This window comes from Gavia stellata, chromosome 4 (genome assembly GCF_030936135.1).
Source record: "Gavia stellata isolate bGavSte3 chromosome 4, bGavSte3.hap2, whole genome shotgun sequence".
NCBI lineage: Eukaryota > Metazoa > Chordata > Aves > Gaviiformes > Gaviidae > Gavia > Gavia stellata.
In genome coordinates this window covers 2,612,257-2,631,568 of record NC_082597.1, presented here as the reverse complement: position 1 = coordinate 2,631,568, position 19,312 = coordinate 2,612,257, and the positions used below count along the sequence as shown (strand labels likewise).

At 43.3% G+C, this 19,312-nt stretch overlaps 1 protein-coding gene across 1 annotated transcript in view; it reads left to right on the top strand.

The window, feature by feature from the left end:
* The window catches only part of EXOC4 (exocyst complex component 4), a 413,543-nt gene that overhangs the window by 298,278 nt on the left and 95,953 nt on the right, over positions 1-19,312 (top strand). The window contains exon 11 of the mRNA XM_059816543.1: positions 425-644. Coding sequence (XP_059672526.1) covers positions 425-644 — 220 coding nt within the window. The remainder of the gene's footprint in view (positions 1-424; positions 645-19,312) is intronic.

Here is a 19,312-nt window from a genome sequence, read left to right as displayed (position 1 = left end):
CCCACCTGTGGGAATTGAGTGACCAACCCCAGAAGGAAGTTTGCCTTTTCAAAGGGATTTCTGGCATCCTGATTTTTTTATGGGGGTTTCATTTTTAAGAAGACATCTTTCCGGTATGTCTCAAATAGAGCACTCAGTGATTTTTGGACAGATAAACACAAATCATGCCTAGGTTGTGGATTTTCACCAATTTCCCCAGCCGTTGAGTCTTTGTCTCACCAGCTGTTGGCATTTACTGTATTTTTTTTGAAGGCTACCTCATAGACCTTTTCTACCCTTCATGCCTCATGTCGGCGCAGTCTATAGTCATTCCCCCACTGCCGGTGCTTGGCTCTCAGATGTAGTAATGGCAAAGGCAACGCTAACGCATTTAGAGTAACTACATGGTTTAACTGCATTGCATTCTTCCCCTTCTGTTTTCCAGATTTATCCAGGAGATAGAGCATGCCATGGAGCTTGGCCCAACCAAGCAGTGTCCGCTCCGTGAGTTCCTCACCATGTACATCAAGAACATCTTCCTCAATCAGGTCCTGGCTGAGATCAATAAAGAGATCGAAGGTGTCACGAAGGCATCTGATCCCCTGAAAATACTGGCTAATGCAGATACCATGAAGATCCTAGGTGTGCAGCGGCCTCTTCTGCAGGTAGGAGCTGAGTGAACTGCCAATAATCCCTTACTGTCCATGTCTAGCCATGACCTGGCTATATATCCAGTGAGGAAAGACATGGACCTGCTTGAGTGGGTCCAGAGGAGGGCCACGAAGATGATCCTCTGTGAGGACAAGCTGAGAGAGTTGGGGTTGTTCAGCCTGGAGAAGAGAAGGCTCCAGGGAGACCTTATAGTAGCCTTCCAGTGCCTGAAAGGGGCCTACAAGAAAGCTGGAGAGGGACTCTTCATCAGGGACTGTAGTGATAGGACGAGGGGTAACGGTTTTAAAACGAAAGAGGGTAGCTTTAGATTAGGTATTAGGAAGAAATTCTTTACTGTGAGGGTGGTGAGGCACTAGAACAGGTTTTCCAGAGCAAGCTGTGGATGCCTCAGCCCTGGAAGTGTTCAAGGCCAGGGTGGATGAGGCTTTGAGCAACCTGATCTAGTGGAAGGTGTGCCTGTCCATGGCAGGGGGGTTGGAACTAGATGGTCTTTAAGATGCCTTCCAACCCAAACCATTCTGTGATTCTAGGATGCTATGACCGACAAAATTTGTCTCAACATTGAGTCTGTAACTACGATGTATTCCAGCGGCACTGTTTAGTCTTTCCTCTTCTGATCTCTGTATGCAGGTGTGTAGGTATACACAGGCTCTTATCTTTTGCTTGTGCAAGAGAGTACTGTGTCCAGTTCTGGGCTCCCCGGTTCAAGAAGGACAGGGAGCTGCTGGAGAGGGTACAGCAAAGGGCTACGAAGAGAATTAGGGGACTGGAACATCTTTCTTATGAGGAAAGGCTGAGGGACTTGGGTCTTTTTAGTCTGGAGAAGAGAAGACTGAGGGGGAGCTTATCAATGCTTCTGAATACTTCAGGGGTGGGTGCCAGGAGGATGGGGCCAGTCTCTTTTCAGTGGTGCCCAGTGACAGGACAAGAGGTAACGGGCACAAACTTGGTCACAGAAAGTTCCATCTAAACATGAGGAGGACCTTCTTTCCTTTGAGGGTGGCAGAGCACTGGAACAAGCTGCCCAGAGAGGCTGTGGAGTCTCCTTCTCTGGAGATATTCAAAACTCACCTGGATGCATTCCTGTGCAACCTGCTCTAGGTGACCCTGCTCTGGTGGGGGGTTGGACTAGATGATCTCCAGAGGTCCCTTCCAACCCCTGTCATTCTGTGATTCTGTGGTAGGTCTCTTGTCCTACGTATGTCAAGCTAGCGGCATCTTTGCATCTTGCCTGGGACGTGGCATTTTTAAAGCACCTTGTAGCCATCACGACAAATTGTTACCAGCTTTCTTAAACCCCTATCATAGAAGTTTATTTTCCAGATTTTCGATAATGTGTGCCTCCCTTAGAAGTTCTGAGGACACCTGCAAATCATAGAGCCATGCCATCAGACTAAATACACGTGCCAAACTATCAGGAGGAGCAAAGATGAGGTCTGCTGCCTCCCAAGTGCAGCGTGTTCGTGATTGATGTGACGCTGTTACAGCGAGGCAGCTGTATTGCTTCCTCAGCCAGATAAGAGAGATTTGAGAGACTTGGCTTTGAGGTTAGAGTATCTACATGAGAAAACTCTTTTGAAACAGCTTTTTTGAATTCTAATGTGGAGTAGTGACAATAGCAACAAGCACAATTCTCATCCCAACTACATGGGTAACAGGACAGTATGGAAGCCCCCAGAAAAGTTCGGAATTATACGTGTTGCATGGGACCAAAAGGAATGAACTGACTGTCAGCTCTGACTGTTGCTGTGATTTGGGTCAAGCTCTTTTAATCCTTTTAAATTATTCCCTCCTATCTGTAAAATCGTCTCTTCGTGGATGAATAATATTTCCAAAGTTCTTAGGAAGTAGTATGCATCTTCCAACATGTATATGGCCACTTTCTATCTTAGTTTATACCTGTAAAACATGTGTATATTATAATGATATATATTAATAGTAATAACTATTATTATTGTTAGTATTTGGGGGAAATCGCTAGGATTTTTGCATGTATTAATGGTCACTAACGTTACTCCTGTCTGGGTGCCACGGGTATGGGATGGTTCTTTCAGAGGCAAAGCAAAATTAGATTGCAGTGGAGACTTTTCAGAAGTCTTTAGAGGGGGACAGTTTCCTTAGAAGGGGGCCAAAAGTTTCTTTACACCATTTAGAAAATCTCCATGAGTTAAAATATTGTTTTGGAGCAGCACGGTATCCCTGCACTATTTCCTTCCCAAGGTACAGCTTTACCAACCTTCTCAGGAACTCAGTTATCGAAACCAAAAAGTGGAAGGATACAACCCATTGTAAATAATTACCAACATAAAAATTGTTTCAGTGTCAATGTTCACTGAGCGCACACGACATAAGATGAGAACAGGGCATTGCCCGAAGAGCAGGTTAAGTCTGGGTATCTCATGCTGAGCCCTCTCGTGAGCTGAAGGTAGATTTGATGGGATTTGTCTTTTTTTTTTCCCTTGGCGCTGCAGAAGTGGTGCCGATCAGGTGTAAGATGTGATAGTAAAAATGCAGCAGGAACAGTCATGAAACAAGAGCATTGAAAACAACTTTAACAAGAGCAGAAGGGGTTTTGTAGCTCAAGAACTCGAATGCATGAGCGGGGATGGCAGGAGCACAGCAGAGGGGGGCTGCGCTGGGGAAGAAATTACAAAGTCTGCCCTCATTTTGCAGTTATCTGCAATGCCGGTAATTCCTCACCGTTGCGAGTGCCTAGGAAAAACAAAATATGCCAAATCTGTGACATAGGTAGAAGTCTTCCAAGACTTGATTTTCAGAACAGGGTTGAAAAAAACACTTTAGGGCAGTTTTGGCTTCCACAAGAGGAAAAGTATCTGAAGATTGAAACTATGAGTTACAATAGAAAGCAAAATTCTACTTATTCACAGACTGAGGAGTCCATTGAAGATGTTATTTGAAGTTCGTTTCAAGAGATCTGGAAATAAATAGGTATATTCTGTGTTGTGTTTTGTATTGTTTGCCTTTCTTTTGTTTTCTCCTATGAGAATTAAACTGAATGAGAACACAAAATCAGCCTGCGCAGGCGTCTGACCTTATTGAGAGCTGAAAACACTTTATGGTAATATTAGCACGCAAGCTTTGGAGCAGGACCATGGTGGCTGTTAACCTTACAAATTTGTTTTGGATTCTAATGCGATAATGTATTTTTGTGGATTGTGGCTTCATTTGTAGCCATGAAAATGTGTTCTATAATACCGATATATTTTCTTAAAGTTCATCTGGGGTTGAAGAGTCAGAATGGCTTGGAATTTTCTCGTCCAGTTCCTATAATTTGTTTCTCATGATGGATGGAAGTCATTTTGAACTTGAATTATTCTTGGTCAAAATGTACATGGTCAGAAGGTCTGCCTGTTCCCGACATTATAGAAGGGTAATTTTGTGAAAGAGAAGAAAAATTGCTGCCTCTTTGAACCAAGTCATCCAAATAGCTCCCTAAAATAATTTTATTGATTTTACATTAAAAGAAAAAAAAGGCGATTTCTGCATTGACAGTGCTGGAGCCTGAAATCCTTGCCCTCGTCACCTCATGGGTACGATAGAAATACAGTGTATAGCATGAATGAGCCTTGCACCTCTCTCCCAGCGCTGTGTTACTTTTTCCTGCCTTGTGTCATTCGTGGAGGGCTTCGTGGTTCAACCATCCCACTCCTTTCTATCCTGAAGACCTTTCTGAAGCTTCTGCAGCAGGAGCCGGCGCTGTGATTTGAACACGACTCAAGAATTTATCAGTTCCCACTGCACAGGCTGATAATAGCTGCTTTTAGATAACTATCAGCACATGTTTGAACAGAATTAGCTTATAGATAAGAGCTTTTCTAGCATCCTATGCCATCATGTCCTCACAGATGAATCATCCATTACTGTAAAGATTATGCTTTAAAAAAAAAAAAGTAGCTGCCCTTTGTAAATATTACATTTAACTAGGAGGATGGTGGTGTTTTCCATTCTTCCATCCTTAAATTTAAAATATTGTAAATCCCTTTCCTTTTAAGAGTGACTGAATAACCATGAAACTAATTCGTCTCAAAATTATTCTGCATAAACTTCATGCTGTAATTGTTTAAATCAATACTAAATTAGGCTACAAGCAGCTTGACAGCTTCTTATAGCCTGTTCCTGTACGGTTCACGTCAAGTTGATAAATCTTTCCAGCTAGGTGGTCACTACTGATACTGGCCTTAAAAATGTCTTGCCCTGTCTCCGTCCAACAAAAAAGCGCATGTTGCTTCGATCTTCCCGCTCTATAGCAGCAGAGCGGGATTTTTCCTTAAAAGCATCAGTGTGACTGTTCGTTTCTTACAGCAGTATTGTGTAGATGATGGGCATGATAGTTTTCTGGCCAAGCTCCAGCAGCTGAAAATCCAGCGGAAGAACTCCTTCAAAAGTCAGAGCGTGCAGCTGTTTGCAGGATAATGACTTGCTGGAGCTAATTACCCCCTCGCCCGCATCGCTTATCCCACGCACTAAGTCACTCGCTTGTGACTTTCCAAGGAGACATCACTGGTAGCTTTGGCATGTTTTCTTCCCGTCAAATTGCTGGTTATTAGGAAGAAGAATGCTCACAGTGAGTGGCGTTTAAATGGCTCACCAGTAGTGATGGGTGCATGCCTTGATAGCGAGTGGATGTTATTATTTATTAGTGTAAACAAATTAGTTCTTTTTCCAGGCTGGCTTCCAACGATCAAAATCCATTAAGGAGCAGACATGGCTGATCAATTGTTTTTTTCCCATTCAAGGACAAGTGTGACTTTTGAGGCAGCACCTGTGGTTCTGGTCCTCATATTTCAATTTTTTTTGCAGTGACATGGTGTCTAAAACAGTATGAAGTGCTTTGCAGATGTTTTCACCTCTTGAGTGGTATATCTGTGTCCATTGCACAGCCAAAATGTCAAGAGGTTAAGACCCACCGATGGAGTCTGTGGCTGAATTTCGGGCTGAATCCTCTTTTTCAGTTTGAAATGAGAGACAAAATTATCTCGCTGTGGGAGTCTGACTCTCCCTATTGCTTTCAATATTTCTTTAGGTAATTTTTCCTCTGGGGGGAACATTTAGTGTGGTTACTGCCTTTTGTGGAAGCTTTTACAAGGCTCCTGTGTAAGTCATCTGCAGATGTGTAAGTTCTCCACTGAGACTGATCGTGGAGCTGTAAGTTATATAAAAGCAATTGCTAGCTTTAGGCAAACTGTTATGGCAGTGCTTCAATTTATTTTAAAAATCAAGTTTAACTTGCACATTCAGTAAAGCCTAGGTAGGAGACGTCTTTAAGTCGCATATGGATATATTGAAGCAGCACACCTTGCAGGCAGAATTATTTTCTTCCTCTCCGGATCTGGAAAAGCGAAGTCAGGCTGCACAAACCATCCCACAGATGTGACTCATATTTGACCCGAAGGAAAAAGTTGCACATTTGAGGTCTCTGTAGCCTAATAATCCCTGCAGTCACTGGGTATCTCTTCCATAGGTAGGTGCAGTCTTGCATTGGAGTTGGCCAGAATCTGTATAACCCTCGTTTGTTCAGTGCTGAATCCAGGTCAATATTACCCATCTCTCCTGACCTGAGGCTCAACACCAACCTGGTCTTGGCCATGTGGTTTCTATCTAGAACATGTGAGAATCGCTGTCACATGTAAACAAACTTAGTGAGAGCTGGTAAAATCACAGCTGCTCTACTTGGAACATGCTCTATTAGAAATTAGCACCACAGGGAAATGTAAAAGCCTAAGTCTTGATTGAAAGCAGTGAGAGTTGGGTGCAGAATGTCTTTAATCATGGTCCTACCTGAGACCACCAACTTGTTTTGTTCACCTCAACAAGTATCTGTCATATGACAGCAATTTTTGGCCCATACTGACCCAGATTGGATTTGGACTTTATAAATAATGGGTTACCATTGTTTCCAGTTCTTTAATAACCATTTTTTTTTAGTATTTACATACCCAGTATCATAGGATTGTAATGATTGCAAGGGACTGCTGGAAGTTGGTCTCATCTGCCTGAACCTCTGGCCCAGAACCAAAGTCTGGCAAACACCAGATCAGGTCAGTCGTGGCTTTGTCTCAGTGAGTCTTGAAAACTTCCAGAGACGAAGATCCTCTGGGCAGCAGTTCTGCATTACTCTCCTACTGGAAGGCTTTTTCCTAACCACAATTTTTGGCTTCTGTCCCTTATTATGTCACATGTATGATATATAGAACAGACCAGGAGTCTTCAAGTCATGTATCATTTTTATTTGTGGAAATGTGAAGCCTACACACAGTGCAGCTCTTCCATCTGTGTAAGGCACATTAGGTGTGAAGCAGAATAACTAATCCAGTGACCACATTATGGCCTTCACGCTTCTACTTGTGGTTGTATCTTGTTATGCCTGATCTGTAGTTTAAATTATTCTGGTGTTATTAAAATATACCTCCCCATTTTGTGCTACTAGGGTCAGTCTAGCCACAATGGTCTCGACAGTACTGGAGATGAAAGCGTGTATGGAGGGCTTGTGTCAATGAGTCTCATCAAAAGATGTTATGGGCAAAACAGACCAGTTAATAAAAAGAGATCACCCAGTCTTATATCCTTTAGGAATTACATTGTGCTTTTGATTAGTAAGTCTTAAATGTTTTTTCAAGAATTTAATTTAATTGGTAAAACTTGCTATTCAAAGACTGCCTTTGTAACGCGGCTTTATCTCTGTATCTGTGTCTTTGTAGTGCATCAGCCAACATCGTTCCTATGGTCCAAGAGCTGATACTTCAGGGTAAAATCATCCCATTTGCTTTGCTTGCTCGCGGTTCTGTCTGCCAGGTTATTTTAGAAGATGACCTGAGCCAGGAAAGCTCTATTTCCAACCTTAAGCTCCGGGTTTGAGCAAAAGCGATGACCATTGCTCTGAAAGTCCTTGGGAAGCAGAAGCTTTGTGTTGGAAAAGCACAACCTCCTGAGCTACTGGTGCTGAGAAGCCTGGCTGGAACGGGGTCAAACCTTGTGTTTTCAGGGTGGGCTGGAGGGTGCAGACCAGCTGCTGTCTCGTTTGATCTTTCTGCAGCAAGACTTTTTGGTGGACAAGCCGGAGAGAAGTAATGGTTTCTGACACATCTGCTGACAGGAACTGAACTGCATTAGCACTCTGTCAATCCCATCTTCTAAGAGCTGCCTTTTTTGAGACCTATTTGATTTTACTGGCTATCAAAGGCGTCCCCAGTTTCTGGCCTGAATGGGAAGAGCAGCAGGCAGTCAAGGGGGAGGGGGATAGCTGCATGACCAACGCGAATTCGCAGGAATCAGCTGATCTAAGGGAGCAGAAGAGGCGTTAAGCCCCCGAGGTCGCCCTGGGAGCTGGAATGGGTGCAAGGAGAGGTCGGCTTTGCCTCTGTGCATTTTCTGTCTCTGTCTGGTTTTTTCTGGTCATTGGTCTTATAAGTGGTCATAAGTCTCCAGCCAAAGTGGAAGGAGAAATATACTCCAGTCCTCACACGCTGGACATGGCCTGGCAAAAAAAAAAAAAAAAGAAAAAAAGAAAAAATAGCTGTCACTGTCTTCTTGGCCTTGAAGATTGACATCTCACTAGCAGGTCCTGTCTGTGTCACTGCAATTCCCTGTACAGCTTTAGGATTAATCCTGTCTCCATAGATGCAGTATCTATTGAGCTGGTGGGGCTTTCATCTCTTTTCTTTTGCTCCTGAATTAATATAGGATTTTGGGGTGATGGGAGAAACTACATGCATAGTCTGCTTCAGTCTTTCCCATTCTTTTTGATAGGATTTTATTTTAAAGTCCTGCAATCATCATGCACGCAACATTTTCTGGCTTGACCAGAAGTCAACGGAAGCGTGCAACAATTCACATAGGGAGGCTGTGGGAGATGCACCAGCGTGGTGCTGGGAATGCCTCTGGGATGCTGAGCCCATCAGCTCCCGCTGCTGTCGGTGAGCATCTGAAGGTGATGCAGAGAAGCATCCGTATCTTGCAGGATTAACCCTTTTCAGGGACCTTTGCTGTCGTGGCATTTACGGTGTTCACCCTCACCGTGGACTCTGCAGCTGTTTTTCAGTGGCAGTTCATCGAGTAGTCGCTAGGCTGGTAAAACCACTACAACTTCCCTGTGAGTTATTTTATTTTTAATTTCTTTCTTCTTGCAGTTGTTTTTTTTTTCAGAAGTTGAGAGTAAACCACATGTATCTGTGCCAACCGCAGTCAGAGGCCTTGATAGATTATTTTAATTACCAAAACAGCCCAGACAGGCTCCTTCAGCAGTAGTATTGCACTCATAAATCCTCATTTTGCCTCACATGGCTGAGCCCACACGGCTGGTGTCAGAAACAGCCCCTCTTATCTTTCTGTCCAGAGGAGAAGCCATTTAGCTTGGCCACCCTCCTGTTTGTTTTAAAGCTTAAACTGCACATTTCTCATTTGCAACCGTGGCAGGAGAGCAGGTCCCTGGGCTGCGGAGGCAGAGCTGGCCTTCTCCTTAACCCAGGGCTGCTTCCGAGAAGTAAGAGTGAAGTTTCAGGTACAGCAACCACAGAAGCGACACTTCACCTGGCTTTCCTTCTTTCCCTCCAGCTGCCTTTTTTCCTCGGTGTTTCTTCAATTTTAAACTGCTGTTTTAACTTCACTAGGGTTGTCTCTGTGATGGAAATCCTGTGTTCAGTTTTGGGCCCCTCACTACAAGAAGGACATTGAGGTGCTGGAGTGTGTCCAGAGAAGGGCGACGGAGCTGGTGAGGGGTCTGGAGCACAAGTGTGATGAGGAGCGGCTGAGGGAGCTGGGGTTGTTCAGTCTGGAGAAGAGGAGGCTGAGGGGAGACCTCATCGCTCTCTACAACTGCCTGAAAGGGGGTTGCAGAGAAGTGGGTGTTGGTCTCTTCTCCCAAGTGACGAGTGACAGGACAAGAGGAAACGGCCTCAAGTTGTGCCAGGGGAGGTTTAGGCTGGATATTAGGAAAAATTTCTTTACTGAGAGAGTGGTGAAGCATTGGAAGAGGCTGCCCAGGGAGATGGTGGAGTCACCATCACTGGAGGTGTTCAAGGAATGTGTGGACGTGGCACTGTGGGACATGGTTTAGTGGGCATGGTGGCGTTGGTTGATGGTTGGACTTGATGATCTTACAGGTCTTTTCCAACCTCAATGATTCTGTGATTCTGGAGGACCATAGCTGCAGTGTCCAGGAGGTTCTAAGCATCCACTTGTGAGCACCTGCAAAGGCAGAGTCTGATGAATTGCACTTAAATGAGATCCGTATCGCTCCATCACCAACAGCTTTCCAGGAGTTTCTGTCATAAATATCTTTTCACTTGGAAAGTGTAATTACTTGCTTTTTCAAAACACAGCAGAGGCAGAGGTTGGGGTCTTGGTTGGGGTTTTTATCACTATCTGTGCACTCAACAGCTGATGATTGTGTCTCTCTATCAGAACAGCGCAGATTTTTTTATACCGTTCCCCTGCTTGGTTTGCTTTGTGAATCCCAAATCCCGTCTGTAACACAATCTCATGCAACGCACTTTATAGATGGCTTCAAGAGAAGAAACTTTCCTGTGTTCTTGCCAGGCCCATTGAAAGTCACATTCATATTTTTTTTCCTTGCATTTGAAGCCTGGGCCCATTTCTTTAGGAAGAATAACTCTAATTTCTAGTTTTTGAAATGTTTTCCTAATCACAAGTGCTGTATGAGAAGAGCCATCGCATTTTAAATAATTGATGGCTACTTTATTGAGTTGTCAGCACTAATTCATCCTCCTTTTGAAGTGCTCGGATGTTCAAAGGAGTAATCCTTTTACAACGTGCTCATTTTTTGAAGAAAAGTTCATTTTTATAATTACTTTTTTTTTCCCCCCACTGCGGAGTGTAATTGTAGATGTGCGGCGAGGGGGAGGGATGAAGTACCTTCCAGCTCACGCAGGCTCTAAAATGCCTTTATTACTACTTTTGCTGCTAATTTCTCTACCTCCCTCCTTTTGCAGAGGTTTAATTATACCTGGTTTAAAAGTGCATTTTGAAATACGACGCTTGGTTCTCAGAGAGAACAAAAGAGAGATTAATCTATTGTTCAAAGGAAAGGTAAAGAAGCTCTATTGTTTTTTGTCGGGGGCTGCCCCTCCTGACAAGCAGCATTCAGTGGGAGGATTGCAAAGAAGTAGCTGTGATTTTGAAGGAAGGGACTTGTCAACAGGAGAATTAAAAAATGAAAAACAGACGCAGAGATGCTGCGATCGGAGTATTCCTTCTTGCACGGTGGGTTTGCCCTCCTCCCCTCCTCTGGCAGAGAGAAAGGTTCTTGCTAGAGTGTATAAACTTTGCTAGCAGCTTAAACATTAATAGCACTCTAAATTACATCTGCAGGAATTGAGAGAAGGCAGTAAATTAAAAGTTTTCCCTCTTGCTACTAATCTGTAAATAGACCCTTTCCATTTCAAAAAAATAAAATAAAATGTTTCGCTCACGCACACAAAGCTGTCAGAATGGTAATTTTTTTGCAAGCTATCTGCTTTTGTGCTGTGATTTTTCTTACGTGAACTTCGCCGTACAGAAATTAAAAGCTTTTCCCTTGCGTCACCCACGCAGCGGCACCATAAAGGTGTCGGGGGGTACCAGGTTCTGCAGCCCCGAGTTCTGGCCCTTGTGGGTCTGATCCAGAACTTGCTGGGGAATTTAAAACCATTGGGATGGGCTCTTTAATTAAAATATTCAGGGACCTTGTGTCTCTGTAAAGTAAACTGCTACATGGAGTGAAAGTAGAGTAAAATGATAGAACTTTAAGGGAGAGCCCTGCCCTGGGCTGTGTTCTATTTTAATTAATTAGGTGCTGATTATAGCTGCTGGAAAAGGTAAAGACGAGAGAACTAAAAGCATTGAATTTGCGAAGATGGTATCCTAGATTCCAATCTCCGCTGACCTTGAAGTTACACCAGATTTCTTCCAGTGTGAGTGAGATGAGATCTAGCCCATTAGCACTAAATAATGTCCGTAGTCAGTCATTTTAAACATTAAAGATCAGAAAAAGATACGGCCATACAGCTGCATCTGACTCCTGTTTGCATGAATAGCATCAGTCTCAATAACCTCTTGAGTTGCATACAATTAAAAGAAAAACAAGCTTGAAAAAATGAAGCAAAGAAAACATTCAAGCCTGGGAGGGAGCGCCAAGGCACTTCTAGTAGAAGGCACTGAGATTTCTCTGCTTAACTGTATTTTTTTCTCATTTTAGGGTGGTGTCAGAAACTGTATTAAGGGCAGGTTGGTGACAGGTTGAACACCCCTCTTGGGTATCAACATGGCATTTCATATTTAATTCCTGCTCTCTTGTTTTCCATGGCGTTTTATCGGCCACAAAATGAAAAATATTATTCATCGCCATTCTCCTAGTTAGACACTTCAAAATAGTGAAGATGACCCATTTACCTAGAAGTACTAACTGCAGAAATATACGCGAGCTGGTGTGTTAGAGCTCTCATCCAGGTCCTAGTCAAGTCATTGAACTGAAAAAAAAAAACATATGTGGTTTGGGTCTTCCTAGAGTTATTGAACTTTCCTGTCCTCTAAGTAGAAAGACTTTGGCTTTGCTGTTTGCGTTGCCGCTGATACAGTAGGGCACGGTCTGCAAACCATCAGGGAACGGTGTCGGATCCCAGTAGGTGATGTAAGAAAATGGTGCTGTGGTGTAATAGCTGCATTTGCAGGCTTTTGGGGGTGTAGGTTTCAAAGAAATGTTTGGAGATATTCATATGACGAAAGGCTGCGGGACTTGGGTCTTTTTAGTCTGGAGAAGAGAAGACTGAGGGGGAGCTTATCAATGCTTCTAAATACTTCAGGGGTGGGTGCCAGGAGGATGGGGCCAGTCTTTTTTCAGTGTTGCCCAGTGACAGGACAAGAGGTAACGGGCACAAACTTGGTCACAGGAAGTTCCATCTAAACATGAGGAGGACCTTCTTTCCTTTGAGGGTGGCAGAGCACTGGAACAAGCTGCCCAGAGAGGCTGTGCAGTCCCCTTCTCTGGAGATATTCAAAACTCACCTGGATGCGTTCCTGTGCAACCTGCTCTAGGTGACCCTGCTCTGGTGGGGGGGTTGGACTAGATGATCTCCAGAGGTCCCTTCCAACCCCATCATTCTGTGATTCTGTGAAATCCATTCCCAGATTGGTACAGGTGATCTCATTGTGGGACGTGGTTTAGTGGGCATGGTGGTGTTGGGTTGATGGTTGCACTTGATGATCTTACAGGTCTTTTCCAACCTTAATGATTCTGTGATTCTGTGAAATCATTCTGGCCATGATGATGCCTTTAGCCCTTCCTATGAACCATCTGCCAACAACCACTGGAAGGGACAAGGAACGGGACTTAGAGCAATCGCCATGCCGCGAAGCAGAGACTGTGGTCTGAACTATCAAAAAAAAAACCAAAAAGAAAGAGAGGAAAAGAGAGAAAAGGTTAAGATTAAGCCGCTGATGCTCTGAAAATAAGAACCTGCTACTAGATCAGGGAGGAATGTCCATGACAAATGGACTCAGGCAAGCAGGATCTACGTGCTGGTGAGTGTAAACCAACAAATAGCTGGAGGGTGTCAGGGCTTACTTGGTCTTTTAGGTTCTTAAAAATAAATTGGCAACACTTGCGTGGTTTGTCAAGCCAACAAAATCTCGTTTAATTGAAATGAATTGCCTGTGTGTACATAAATGCATATTGAAGTTTCTGTATCACGGCCTCAAACCGGTAATACGGGCTGAGCATCTCTTAATTACATTCGGCTTTGCATTTCACAGATAGGCTGAAAAGAGACCAGAAAAGCTGCTTTATATCAAGTCAGGTTTCAAGTGAGGGGGGAACAAGTCCTCCTGCTAATTTGTACATTAATAATTCACCAGGACCATAGCACTGGAGATACGAAGAGCTGGTTGAAGTTTTGAAAAGGAGAGAAAGACTTTTCAAATCAAAATGTTGATTTGACAGTGAGCTTATGCAGAGAGTTTAACCCAGGAGTTGATATGCTCAGGCAGGTAGGTTTGGGTGTCTGGAAAGATGTGAGCTTCACAAATGAACTCCATTTGTGATGTAATGGGAATAAGAGCTCTTGAACATTAAACAATCCAGCCTTGAAAAGAAGGCAGCATTTAACAGCACCTTCACTTTTGTTTTGCTGAGCATTGGTCTTAGCCTGACATGGTTTTATAACCTTTAAGAAAAAAAAAAGAAATTGCCCTAATGGAGCCAAGAAAGCAAAGTCCCTTGATAATCTGCAGCTGAGTTAGTGCTCCAACTCCTTTATACATGAATTGGAAAGGAAAAGTTTTTGACAGGGCTTAGACAATGATGCCAGATCTGCAGCAGCACAAAGCCTTCCAAAAATGGTGTAAAATACATATATCTATATAATTTATCTTATTTATCTAGCTAGCTAGCTAGCTAGCTATTTATTTACTTACTTGTTTATTTATTTATTTATTTATGGTAGCTTGCACTTGAGCCCCAGGGCACTGAGCTGTGAAGAATGGAGGAAGGAAGAGGGAAAACATGTGCTGACGGTATTGGGATTGAACCCCCTTGAGATCTTCTCCAAATATTCAGTGGTGGGCTGTTTTGAGCCACCCTCACTTCTGTGCAGGTGCCTTTCCCCCAGGCTGTTTCCCCAAACACCTCTTTTGGTATTTTTGCATGGGTATCAGCTTGGCTTTTTTCTTTTAAAGTGCATTTCCACCCTGTGTCATTTGGCACTGATCCATATGTAGGTAATGAGAGAGGTTGTTTTCCCTCTGATGAGGAAAATTATTTTAAATGTTTTTCTTCTAACAGGTTAGCAAGTGTTGAAATTGATGTAATGAAATAATGACAGGGGAGCATCTCCCCATGAGTTTACTGTGGTGGTGAAAAACATGCTTCTTGACAGGCTTTGGGTTTTTCTTCTAGATTTATTCCCTTGCACTTGCTCTTTTGCTTTGCTCTTAACCATCAAACAGCTCTTGAAGGTGTAGGGTGGCCTCTTTAAGTCCAGCCTATCTCCACTAGCTGGTACCATCCACGCCAACCTCAGCTACCAGTACCAGATCTGTACTTGACCACTTGCTTTTGCAGGAGATGGTACGCATCATCGCCTCTTCCCTTCCCCTTTTCCTTCCCTAAACCCCCAGTGACTGGTTATAACTTGCAGCCATGACATAATTTGAGGTTATTTATAGATTATTCCTTACTTGCCTTCTTTAGTTGCATCATTTCTTGCAGAAGTGGTGGTAGAACAAGGGTTCAAGAGAGGTTTGAATGAAGGTGGCAATGACCTGGTGGGCCAGTGGAGGATTTTCCATGCATAAGAAATCATAGAAATCCTGAAATAATTATACTGGAGATAGATAAATGACACATTCAACATTAGTGTTGGTACCAGAGGAGGACACAACACAAAAGCAGAGAGTGGTGTAGTGGCCTGGAGGGAGCAGAGCATATCTAGCCAAGGAAGCTGTTCAGTTGCCATCCCTACCGTTGATTCCTTTTGCGCATTCAAATTTTTTAAGAGGCTGCTAAAACTCAGCTCCAGGTCCAGGTTGTCAGATAATCCTTTCTCTTTTTTTACTGGATTCTGCAGGAGTGGAAGGGAACTTGGGAAACGGCCAGTTGGAAAGTTCATGGCAATACAGGCAAGGAGCAGGTATTTACAGAGCGGCTTGACAGCTGAGTTTGTCATACAAACAGGGTCAAAATCAGCTTGTCTGGGTTGGGGTTTTTTGCATCTAATTCAAGGTGCTGAATTTTCGTTGCATGCATTGCTGGGCAAAAGAAGCTGATTTTAGTTTGGTTGATATTCTGACGGTGGCTTCACGGCGCAGGTCAGTGTAGACAAGGTCTAACGCAGGAAAAAAAGGTTGTGGCGGAAGTTTGTGGATCTATCCTTAAATCTTCAGTTTTGGAGATTGGCATCCGCAGGCGATGGGGAGGAATAGAGGAAAATTGCCAGAGGCAGGAGGGGAGAAAGGCAGCATTTGGGAGCTGACAGCCTTCTGCAGGTGGATTTTCAATGAGAACATCATCTCCAGAAGGTGCCGTTAGGTATCCAAGGCCTCTTCCCTGCCTCATCTCCCACCTCACTGAACATATGGCAGACAACGGTAAGTCCACTACTGCTTGCTGGACCCCTATCCTTGCAGTAATTAAACGTACAGGTCATTTACTACGAGTGTTAGTTCATGCCCCCAAATTCTTTTTTTGTTTGTTTCATTGCGTAATAAAGCTGGAGCAGTCCATTTTTAAGCACCTTTACCATGGTAAAAATAGCAGTCAAGTCGCAATTTAAAGTATTTCTCACTTTTGTGATCTGTTCTTTTCAATCGGATAGCTGTCCATATTTGCTCTCTCTTAGCTTTCCCATCGGTTTATGATCGCATGAAGCCTCCAGCATCCTTCCTGGTTTATTTTTGTGTACCGCACTCTTAGGAAAGGAAAATGAAAATAGAAGGAGCAGAGAAAACTTGAATTCTGTAATTGCTTTTTCAATCAATTTTAGAGTCCTGTTGTAGGAACAAAATGCAAGAGCATTTAAAAATGTGTTTATGTTTCCAACTTATTGCAGGAAAATGCTCAAATCTCTTTTCTGCTGTCTTCTAACGTAGATATCCTTGGTGCAGCAAATTATTAAACGGATGGTGGGAATATTTAGGTAAGGCTGGTGGAAATTGGTCAATAAAAGTATGCTTTCCGCTGACCCTTTTGGGACCTTTTGTGTGTTTTGCTGTAAATGGATTAGCACCATTTTTCTTGGGTGACTTTTATAAATTGGTTCTGGGCGACATATGCGGGGTCACAACACAGGGTGAAACCCTCACTTTCTTTATTCAGAGTTTACTCCATGATCGCTCACTGAATTTTCCTTAGGTAAGAAGGTCTGCGAAGGCAAACATCAGGATTTGTCCCAGCTCTAGCATTCACAAGTAGCTTTGCATATCGCTGGCATCAGGAAATGGGAAGGGACATGTGTGTCGGTGGTGGCCGTAGGGCTACATGGTTCCTGGAACAGAAAGGAGAGGCTTGAAGATCGTGGTTTCAGTTTAGGGGAGAGATGAGAAGGGACCGTATCTTTGTATAAGTGCCTGATTGCAGCCCTGTTCATGATGTTGCCATTTGAGTCTTCCCTATGATACGGAAATTCCAGGAATGGCTCAAAAACCTTCATGTTGAAGGTTTCCCAAAAAAAGATATTTTAAGCAAAAATAAATCTTCTAGTACCGTAAGTGACATCTACTTTTAGGACATTATTAAATGACAATTTTAAAAACCCACTGGCAGAGTGTGCTGGGGGTGCTTGGTACCCTGGGCAGGCAGGGATAGGGAAGACGCAGCGCTTCAACTCTAAATTGTTGTATATTGGGACAGCTTAAGGCTCAAATGATTGAATATCTGTAGCTCAGGACTAAAGTGTGCTGGCAGACAAAGGTAAATGAGTCTGGTAGTGCATGCCAAGCAAAGGCTTGCCCAAAGCACATCTATAAGTAATATTTTCATGGGCATTTGCATCCACATTGATTTAACGCAGGGATAATGAGATTTCTATGTCTCCTATACATCCTTCACATTTAAGTCAAACACGTCAGCAAAAGAAGATTGAATGCATTGTAGTTAACGGGGCTACGTTTTGGGTAACCACAGAATTACGAAGGTGGGTTTTCAGAAATGTGGCATTCAGAGTGATTATTATTTAATGTGTTTATTAGCACGTCAATGAAATTTAGGTGCAGCTGTTAGAAAACACTTATTTTATAAAACTGTTGCTGTTGAGTTTGCGTGAGACAGAATAATGTTTTGCTTTCAGTTCTTCCGATTTTGTTAGAAACAAAGTATTTTTAAAAAGCACTTGATGTGGGTTGTGCTTACATTTCCCCAGAGTGTTTGTTGCTCTGCTGCAGGGTTCAAATAATGTGACAGAAGGAGCCATCAGGAGTTCTCACTGGGGGTAGGATAAACACTTATCTCCAAGGGGAGCCCAGTATTGCCCAAGGAGTCTTCAGGTCTGAAGGAATTGTATTCAGGAGGACTTCGGGGGACACAAAAACATGTTCTGGCTTCTTGGAGTAGATTAGGCATTGTTGAAAAGCTGGCTGAGAGCCTGGCCCGTGCGGGAGTGTGCCCTAGTAATGAAATCACCCATGGGGCCTGCCTGGCCCCATATCCCCCGCTGGTGTGGGGTAATGAGAAAGATTTTAAAAAGTCTGGCAAGCTGTAATTCTATCATATTGATCCTTACGGGCCTTTTTTCTCCTTTCTTTCTGTCTTTTAGAAAGACTGCTTGACCAGGGGTGTTTCTCACAGCAGTGATGTCTACCCAATATAATCTTAACGCAGCAGAGCTTCCTTGTGGTCATTCTCACGTTTTCTATCATACTGATATTATTCAGAAAAAATATGCCTTATATTCTCTTATATTACCTCCTATGAATGTTAAAATTCAGTATCACTTACGACAGTGCAGATTGGGCCTGTATCTTCTGAAAGCTCTAATAAACATGTGGCAGCAAATTAAAATTACATGGCTGAATGACTTACTGCCCCCAGCCATCTGCCCTGTCCCTTCAATGGCTGTTGCTGGAAAGGTGAGGATATCTGATCCACTTGTGAATCAGTTGCTGAAAACCTCTAGTTTTCATGATATTTTCAAGCAGACATACTCTGATCTCAGTTTACCTTAATATATGATGTGGAGTGCTGTGAAGGTTTGGGAGAAGATTCACAGGTGGGTAAGATATCCCTAGATGATGCTATCAAGTGGAATGGAGGAGATGGCTTGGCCATCTAATTTTAATCCATCGCCTCATCTCTCTGAGCCCTTGAAGATTTTGAGATCTGCACTCCTACATGCCATTGGTGCAGGATGCTTGGCTCCTCAGAAAATCAGAACTGTTGTATATCCCATGCTGAAGGTTGTCAGGTTTGTGTCCTCCCGCTCACTCCTCTTCAGCCCCTACACTTGGAAAAGATGATTTTTTTTAATCTGGCCCCATGGCTTGGACAGCAGGTGGATTTGTATGGCAAACGTGGTGCTGTAAGGATGTTGTCTACACTTTGGCTCTTTTCCAGAAGTAAAAATTTGGGGAACGTAAGGGCTACAGTAAGAAGACTTACCCAATCTTCCCTTCCATCTTGGGAATGGTCAGCAAGAAGTGCTGTTGGAGCCTGCTGTAAAAAATAAATAAATAAAATAGACTGCAGGAAATCTTCCCTATTCATTAGGCTTCATCATGGTCTCTGATAGTTCAGCTTGATCCCTAAACGCTGCGTGCAATATCCTTTCCAAATCACATTAAGTCTGACAGCTCTGGATTGCCTTGATAGATGTGTAAATGGTCAGCCCCGTTGTGAATGCCACCAAAAGCCGTGCCTCTCTGATACCTCCCGTCGCCGAATCTAATCACGCGCTCCCGTGTAAGTGAATTCTAAACTCTCATTACACGTCGAATAAAAACTATTTGCTTGTTTTGGTTTGGAATTGCCAGTAATTAATTTAGAGTCCAGCGAGGTGTGAAAATAGGTCTGATACTTTCCCTCTAGGCTGGATTTAGAAGCACAGTGCTGAGAGAACTCTTGGGTCATGGAAGTCTTGGTCCCTGCCACCAGATGCACAGCATCGTATAATCTGCTTTTCATAACCATATTAAGTCTGTCTTCAAAGCAGCCAGGCTTTCG